The sequence below is a fragment of the Sprattus sprattus genome, assembly GCF_963457725.1.
Source record: "Sprattus sprattus genome assembly, chromosome: 3".
Classification (NCBI taxonomy): Eukaryota; Metazoa; Chordata; class Actinopteri; order Clupeiformes; family Clupeidae; genus Sprattus; species Sprattus sprattus.
The window spans coordinates 49,007,650-49,016,913 of NC_137922.1; the positions used below are offsets into that span (position 1 = coordinate 49,007,650).

The 9,264-nt window shown below is 47.4% G+C and overlaps 1 protein-coding gene across 1 annotated transcript in view; it reads right to left on the minus strand.

The window, feature by feature from the left end:
- Positions 1 to 1,903: 1,903 nt before the first annotated feature.
- The window catches only part of LOC308362358 (leucine zipper putative tumor suppressor 2 homolog), a gene marked incomplete at its 3' end in the record, with an annotated part of 39,955 nt that continues 32,594 nt past the window's right edge, over positions 1,904 to 9,264 (minus strand). Inside the window, exons 2-6 of the mRNA XM_080834972.1 lie at positions 8,305 to 8,805; positions 7,347 to 8,006; positions 6,284 to 6,553; positions 4,105 to 4,438; positions 1,904 to 2,232 (exon numbers count right to left, since the gene is read on the minus strand). Coding sequence (XP_080691098.1) covers positions 1,904 to 2,232; positions 4,105 to 4,438; positions 6,284 to 6,553; positions 7,347 to 8,006; positions 8,305 to 8,775 — 2,064 coding nt within the window. The 5' untranslated portion in view covers positions 8,776 to 8,805. The remainder of the gene's footprint in view (positions 2,233 to 4,104; positions 4,439 to 6,283; positions 6,554 to 7,346; positions 8,007 to 8,304; positions 8,806 to 9,264) is intronic.

Below are 9,264 nucleotides of genomic sequence, written 5' to 3' on the forward strand. Positions count from 1 at the left end.
CACTGAAGTCAAGACGAGCGCAGTGTCAACACGGACTAGTTGTTTTTACTGTCCATCAGTGTGACGTGAACAGGACGATGGCTTTACTGTGACTCAGAAAAAGATGGAGAACTATTCTGAGGACTGTTCTAAACCAATACTAATGAAAGAGTTACAAGAACACACAGACAACCGCTGTCTTCTTTAATACATGCAGTAACCATTAAATGCAGTTAGCAACTACTAGCCGAATGCCATTGATTCTCTTCAAACAGGTCAAAGTTGAGAGAAAGAGACGGAGAGAGGGAGAAAGAAAAAAAATACATTATTTTCTGCACATATTACAGTTCATTAAAATAATAACTGCAGTCTGCTGTATTTATGCCATGTTTTTTTTTTATTAAAACAAAAAATTTGGTTGGTAGAAGAAATTTACAACATGAAAAATATACATTATAATGACTTCGTACAAATACTGTGAATAAAAAAATTATAATATAAAGCCATGAATCACATTCACTTGCAAAAAAAAAATTTAATTAAAAAAACAAACAAATAAAAAACAACAGATCCTTAGAACAGTAGCTGTGACAATGCCTTGGTCTATTCACAGTGACTACCCTATCTCTATATACAATTTTCATTTAAGAAATCTAGCATATCTTCATAAACATTTATTTATATATTTACTTTGTCATAAGGTGTAAATATACACATTCTCATTGTCATTAGCGAAAGGGCGAGATAGCCGTGAGATGCTACTCCTCCAACAGTCGTCTGAGATCTGAAACGGTCTTGGTCGCTTTGGGGTCGAAAACAAACTAACTTAGGATGACAGGACATCTAATTCCCACTTAATCCTTTAGGAGAACCCTTTTTCCCAAAGTGAGAAATTAACAATTACACATGCAGAACGTGTGTTCAAGAGGACGATATTTCTCTTCGAAGTTGGGGAAAAAAAAAAATCCTGCAATTAAGCAGTTCAACCAATTCTGCTGTGGTGATGGTGAAATACTAATGAAAGTTTACCTAATAGACTGACGTCTAAAACTTAAACTGAAGACGTTTCGCATTATCTTATGTCTAAATCCTAGGGACACGGCATTGTGTTATTCACGTCCACATCAGCCGACTCGAGTATAAGAGAGCCCTCATTGTTTGCAAGGCAATGTGCTCTTCGTGGTAAGCTAATATTCATCACAACCGCACTGAACGCAGGTAGACTGAGCAGAATGGTTTACTGAGTAAACTTTACTCGGTAATACACTGACATAGGCATCTCTCTCACTTATCAGGAAGCCCTTCATTAAAGCAGAACAAATCCTCAGTGGTCACTGTGCATTTATCTGTGTGGAAAAAAGTGTGCAGTTGTGCGTGTGAGACACACTAATGGCTATGTGCATAAGGATGTGAAACCTTTGAAACACCACTAGGCCTAGTCCTAGACTAAGTTCTGCTGTCTTTGAAAAACTGTAAAGTATGTGAGCGTAGTCCTAAACCTGGTGGGTCTAGGACCATGAAACTTGTCCAAACTGTATTAAGTGCAGAGGGTTGTAGCTATCGGGACAAACAAGGACTAGGTCCTGCAGCACTTGTTTCAGGCAAACGCACACACACACGCACGCACAGACACACGCACACACACTCTTTGCCTCGCCTTTGGATTCAGATACTAATCTGTCTGCAGGACTTATGTTATACCCCATAGCAGTAAGACCCTGCTGGCCAACAACACAGAACCAGCACACTGTGGGTGGGGGATGGTGAGTGAGTGAGAGAAACTGAGAGGGTGTTTGTGTGTGTGTGTGTGTGTGTGTGTGTGTGTGTGTGTTTGTGAGGGGAATAGAGTAAAGAGATTAAACCTAGCCGAAAAAGTGTTTAAGGGTTAAAGCGATTCAGCAGTGTTAAAGCGATTGGGCAGCGTTCAGATCTCTGTCGCCGTGACGTCATCAAAGTTGATCTCGTTCCCGCTGCCCTCATCGTCATCCAGCTCGCGGGCCTCCAGCTCCATACTGAGGTCGCGCAGGGCGCCCTCTAGCTGTCGGTTGCGGCGGTACATCTGCACGTAGTTCTGCTGCAGCTGCTTCTGGTAGCGAATTACTTTCTCCTTCTCCTCCTCCCAGCTGCGCCGCTCCCCCTCGAAGGCCGACACCTGCCCCGCCTGGTGGTGCCGCTCGGACTCAAGCTCCGCCCTCAGGCGCTCGCTCTGCTGCTGCCACGCCTCCCCAGAGGCTCCGCCCACTGACCCAGCTGCTGTCGTTTATTTTCAGCAAAACAAAAACAAAACAATAATAGGTTAGTTTTGCAAATGTACAGTACAAAATAATGACACCTAAAATGATTAATGATATATATAGTTCATGTCCAATAATACTAGACAATTATGCACAACAATGTGTTGAGAGAGTATAGGCTGGTTGCGTCTCTCTGGTTCACTCTTCTGTGCTAGTTTGCCTGACCAAGTAAATGCTGCTATTTGCTGGCCCAGTTTCTCCGTCGCCGTGTTTGTGAGGCCACATATCCATCCCTCTCCCTCCCTCCCTCCCTCCATCCCTCTCTCTCGCTCCATCCCTCACTCTCCATCCCTCAGGACCTCTCTAGCGTGACTGAGGGAATCTCATGGGATGGGGTCACAAGCTCATTCTGATGGTGACGTATCGTTTGCCTCATTGACCATAGCTGCTGCCATGTATTGATTGTAGTTTTAGGAATGGATTGAAATTAAAGCTACAATCCCCAACACATTTTAGGATGTTACAAAACTGTGCCAAACTATTTACTCACGTTTAACCTGAATATCTTAGCTTGAATTTACACACTTTATCACTACCTCTGCCAATGCAAGAACCTCTGAGCTTTCTGGGCCACCAGAAGATTGCAAAACTACTTGCTGTGATTCCTACAGTCAGGGTACATGGGAAGGAAACATGTTTAATGTCTTTAAGATGGCTGCATTAAGCTGGTTATAGGAGCTCCACTTAGGGAAACATGTTTAATGTCTTTAAGATGGCTGCATTAAGCTGGTTATAGGAGCTCTGCTTAGTGAAACATGTTTAATGTCTTTAAGATGGCCACATGAAGCTGGTTACGAGAGCTCCACTTAGGGAAACATGTTTAATGTCTTTAAGATGGCTGCATTAAGCTGGTTATAGGAGCTCTGCTTAGTGAAACATGTTTAATGTCTTTAAGATGGCTGCATTAAGCTGGTTATAGGAGCTCTGCTTAGTGAAACATGTTTAATGTCTTTAAGATGGCCACATGAAGCTGGTTACGAGAGCTCCACTTAGGGAAACATGTTTAATGTCTTTAAGATGGCTGCATTAAGCTGGTTATAGGAGCTCTGCTTAGTGAAACATGTTTAATGTCTTTAAGATGGCTGCATTAAGCTGGTTATAGGAGCTCTGCTTAGTGAAACATGTTTAATGTCTTTAAGATGGCCACATGAAGCTGGTTACGAGAGCTCCACTTAGGGAAACATGTTTAATGTCTTTAAGATGGCTGCATTAAGCTGGTTATAGGAGCTCTGCTTAGTGAAACATGTTTAATGTCTTTAAGATGGCTGCATTAAGCTGGTTATAGGAGCTCTGCTTAGTAAAACATGTTTAATGTCTTTAAGATGGCCACATGAAGCTGGTTACGAGAGCTCCACTTAGGGAAACATGTTTAATGTCTTTAAGATGGCTGCATTAAGCTGGTTATAGGAGCTCTGCTTAGTGAAACATGTTTAATGTCTTTAAGATGGCTGCATTAAGCTGGTTATAGGAGCTCTGCTTAGTAAAACATGTTTAATGTCTTTAAGATGGCTGCATTAAGCTGGTTATAGGAGCTCTGCTTAGTGAAACATGTTTAATGTCTTTAAGATGGCTGCATTAAGCTGGTTATAGGAGCTCTGCTTAGTGAAACATGTTTAATGTCTTTAAGATGGCTGCATTAAGCTGGTTATAGGAGCTCTGCTTAGTAAAACATGTTTAATGTCTTTAAGATGGCCGCATGAAGCTGGTTACAGGAGCTCCACTTAGGCCAGGGAAAGACTAAGGTCTGTCGCCTCTGACGAACTGCAAGAAAGTAGAGAGTGAGAAAGACAGAGCCAGAGAAATATATCCAGCATCTGTGAGTCGTTCTCACCTCCTGCTCTGTGCGCCTCCTCCTCCTCCGCTTCCTGCTGCGCCTCCTTGAGGGCGACCAGCTCCTCGTTGAGCCGGGCGAGTTTCTGTCGGAGGAGCTCGGCCTCGCTCTTGCGGCGCTGCAGCTCGTTCTCGCACACCTCCAGCTCGAGCTGCCGGGTGCGGGCGGACCCCAGCGCCTCCTGCAGCTGCACCTGCGCCCCCTCGCGCTCCGCCCGCGACTCCCGCAGCTGGCCCCGCAGTGTCATCACCTCCCCCACCCGCTGCGCCAGCTCCGCCTGCAGGTCCTTCAGCTGCTGCTTCAGCAGGGAGATCTCCCCCGACTTCTGGCACACCTGAGAGATGGAGGAAGGAGAGAAAGAGAGAGACACAAGACACAATTGATTGTTACACCAGGTTTTTGTATTGCTCTTAGCTTGATTGCCTCTCCCTGGTACGTCGCTTTGGACAAAAGCGTCTGCTAAATGACTAAATGTAAATGTAAGAGAGGGATGGAGAGAGAGAGAGAGGGAGAGGGAGAGAGAAACAAGAGAGGGATGGAGAGAGAGAGAGAGAGAAATAGAACACAGGGAAGAGAAAGTGAGAGAGGGATAATGTGGGCAAATGGGGGGAGACAGGGAGAGGTAGAGAAAGATGGAGGGATGGATAGATGGAGAAAGAAAAAGGGAGAGGCGCAGGTAAGACAAACACATATTTTATTTTTTATCTGCAAAAGCAGGCACTAATATAATAACACTCAGACGTCATAAAGTGAGAGGAAAAATGAGAGTGAGCAGGATGGAGAGAACGATGGAGAAAAAGAGAGCTACAAAGAGTTTGATAGCAGACAGAGACACCGCAAGAGACACAGGCTCCACTACATCACCAATGAATAGCCCAAAGGCAGTGGGCATGCAGCTACCCAAACACTATCTGTGGGATGGACGGCCCTGATGCGGCCCTGATCTGGCTGAGATTAAGCTATCTGGGTGAGGCCAAGATGCCAAATAGAGCCCAGAAAGTAATTTGCATCTGGGCCAAAGTATGCATGAGACTAGAACAGCCTGCTTTTCAGGATTCTTCTCCTCATAGAGGGAGAAAGAGAGAGAGAGAGAGAGAGAGAGATTACACTGTCTTGGTTAGACATCACATTCCCACTGAATTCTTGGAACGCTCTGTGTCGCACTGTGAACAGACCATTAGCCCAGCCTTAGACTTTACCATCTCTCTCATCTAATGCTAACCCATTTACCCAGCCTTAAACTTCACCATCTCTCTAAGCTAACGCTAACCCATTAACCCAGCCTTAAACTTCCCCATCTCTCTAAGCTAACGCTAACCCATAATCTGCAAGTAGAGTTGTTTATAAGAACACACTTGTGTCCTAGTTTACAGTTAAGGGTACAGCAGCAGGGGGTGTGAGGCTGAGGTCACTTCAGCTATGGGAAAACACACACACACACACACACACACACACGTCAAAAATAACAACCTGTCAGCCACTGAATGTGGACTACAAACTCAAACATGTCAAACCAAAGAATAACACACTTAAACTCTTCTTCACTCGGTGATGTTTGACTCGGTGATGTTTGAAAAAAACATCTAAAAGCTAATAAGCCTAGTCTATTATGCAACACAACACACCAAGCCAGAGAAATGGTCCATCACAACAACAACAGAAGTAGTACCAACATCTTCATTAAGGTAAGTGTGAAATCTGAGGTTTCTATCCAAGCGGAGGGTCTCTGCCCTTCTACTTGCATCGGTACATGTTACACAAGAGACACTGCATACGCCTCTGTGGTGGGCAAGGAAAACAAGGTCTGTAAAACAGAGGCAGACCTGTTCAAACTAAAATGCACTGACCACCTGCCCTGTGTGAGTCATATTTCATTATGAAATCTTTAGTAAATCTTTCCACTCTGCATTACACACTGCTGCCACTTGTAGTAATGAGTCTTACTGGTTGGCACCATAAATTCACACACAAGAATGCACAAGAGCAGTCACACCATAAATTCACATTAAAGATGCTGCATACTATGGCAACTCTGCATAAAAAAAAAGTGCTCTAAGACACGCTCCCATCACCTGGCGTTGGCATGGCAACTATGTGATGGAATTAAATATGACTCTCCTGCAGTCCCCTGTGACTTTTTCCTCCTCCTCCTCCTCCTGCTGCTCCTCCTGCTGCTTACCTCCCACTTGGTCTCCTCCAGGCGCGGGCCCATCTGGGTCTTCTCCCTCTCGTAGGTGTTGCAGCGCTCCTCCAGCTGCTCCCGCTCCTGCAGGACGTGGCCGAAGTCCTCCTGCAGCTTCTTCTTGTCCTGCTGCAGCTGAAAGATCTGCAGCTGTAGCAGCTGCTGCCCCCGCTGCGCCTTCTGCGAGGCCTGCTGCATGCGCGAGGCGCAGCTCTGCCGCAGCTCCTCCATCTCCAGCTCGCAGCGCTTCTGCTTCTCCTCGTACACCTGCAGAGCAGAGAGGCACTATTGTGACTTCTGCCAGAGGAATGTCACATTCCATGATTTTTTCTTTGCTTAGACAGGTTGAACAGACAGAAAGACAGACAGGACAGGATGACAGGCAATTAATCGAACCAATTCATCCGGTCATCTGGAAAAAACACACAACTTGTTTCACAACTTTTGCTTCCAATGAGCACCTGTGTGACAATTGCTAACATCTGTCACAAGAGATGCTTCAGATATATAAGTAAGCATTGAGAACTAAAGGTGGAGTCCGTGATTGTAGTGAGACGTTGCTGATATTTGAGCCCAATCAAATTACAAACCTCCCTTCTGTGCTCCTGAATCAAGTGTGTGAAAGTGTGAAATGGCTGGGGTTTATTATGGCTCGGTCTGAGCCACTATGTTTGTTTACATTTACAGAGGCAGGACTGCATACAAACACACTGAACGGACAGCAAGAGGACAGTGAAGAACAATTCGCTGAATTTATTGCATTAGAATTAGAGTGTATTGCATTAGAATCACGGACTGCACCTAATATCAGCTAATATTTCACTGTGAGATACTTCAGATAAATTGCTATGGCGTTGGGTCTAGGCGGTGTGGAGTCTGAGGGGGGAGAGAGAGAGGGAGAGAGAAGAGAAAGGGGAGAGAGAAGGAGAGAGAGAGAGGGGAAGAGGAGAGGGGGAGAGAAGAGAGAGAGAGGGAAAGAGGAGAGAGGGAGAAAAGAGAGAGGAGGGAGAGAGAGACTTCCGATGGACTGATATGGAATGTAGGTGGTAGGGAATCTGACCTGGCATATGGCCACCTCGTTCTCGTCCAGGTTGTCTCGGAGATCATGCAACTCCAGGTCCCTCTCCCGCAGCTTCTCCTCCAGGTCTCGGACCATGTGCTCGTACGCCTCGGCCTGGGAGGGCGATCTCCCACAGGAGCCGCAGTCCGACAGGGGCACCCCGACACCCCCGCCCCCACCGCCACGCACCCCCATGCCCGTCAGAGAGCCCGTGCTCTTACTGGACGACGAACGTCCGCTGTCCGAACTCGTGTGCCCGTGGCTGATTGGGGGTGGGGGCGGTGGCGGGGGGGCCATGGAGGTCAGCTTGCCCGGGTCGGACATGGGGTGTCCGGAGACGTCGCTCTGGCCCGGGCTGTAGGCGACACCACTGCTGTTGCAGGTGGGGAGGCTGGAGAGGGAGTTCCGCCCAGAGTCGGAGAGCGAGAACGAGCACGACTGGCTCATTAGGCCGTTCCGGCTGCCACTGTAGGAGCTGCGACGCTCTGAGCAGCCCTCAGGGGGCGCCAGCTCGCTAGGGCATGGGGCCAGCAGGTTCAGGTTGCCCTGGCTGTTCGAGAGAGCGCCCCCTAGCCGCGGTGAGAGGTACTGCATGTTGCTGCGGCTCTTGGGCACAACGGGTTTAAAGGCAGTGGGTCTGATGATGGCCTTCTGAATGTTCTGGGACCAAAAAAAAAAAGAAACTAAATGAAAACCTAACGTCAACAACACATTATAACTTAAAGGTCAGGTTTAACCTGCTTTGCTGACCCTTAAACTTACATCTGAAATCTGGCTCGACAACACAAGGGAAGATGTAAGTAATAATGGACCACAACTTATTTAAAAGATAATGCACATTAAGACATTAATATTAATATAAGAATAATAATATTAAGAGTATTATTCTATCTAACTAACACACAGGTCCCTCAACTTCACCCAACAAACATGTCCCTAAATGTGCATCTCATCTCACCCTCTCCAGTTTCCCGGACACGGGGACGAGACGTGGAGGTGCTCCATCACTCCCGCCCCTTGCCTGCCTTCCTAATTCCTCTGGGTCACTTCCTGGGCTGGGTGGGGCCGGGGCATGTCTCTCCTCCCAGTCCTCGCCAGGGAAGTCGTCACTCAGGTAGGTCCGGTGCCTGTGTGTCTGCGTCTGCCCCGATGGCACCAGTGGCTGTCTCTTCCCAGGCGTGGCAGTCACGGCCAGCAAAGGCTCATGGGTAATGTTTTGAGGGTGGTAGCGGCCGGCGCCGGGCGCGGTTCTCCGGTGCCGAGGGGTGACCCTGGTGACCTCCGGACCGGGTCGGGAGGGGAAGGCGGTGCGGCTGGTGATGAGGCTGCTGACGGAGCCCATGGTGCTGTCGGGGGTGGGGGGTGAGGGGGGGGCTGCCGCCGGGCGACGCTCACTGGGCGCGGCAGGCGGTGGCTGGACCAGCGCCATGGAGACGGCTCAACGGGCCCTCCTCTTGCTCTGATAAACAAACAAACAAACAAACAAATCAATTATCGATCATCATTACATTATTACCTTTATGCTGCCTTAAGAGACCCCCACTCTCACACACACACACACACACACACACACACACACATGCACGCGCACACACACTCAAACGATATCATATTAAAAACAACATGTCTTGTTGCGGTTTAGTCTTCACTAGAAACTTTGGTATTAGATTTATATTCACCATGTGTATAGAAACTTAATTCGTCAGTCACTTCAAATATTATAGCAGCCAGTTAGCAGTTATGGTGGCCTTGAACTCTGTGTGCGTGTGCGTGTGCGTGTGCGTGTGCGTGTGCGTACACCCTATGGAGTCCATCTCGCTCAGGACATGACCAGGGCTAACTCCCATTCCACACCTCATTAAACAGCACGGTCAACAGATGTTTCTCCAGAACTTTTATAGTACGCATGCATATTCTC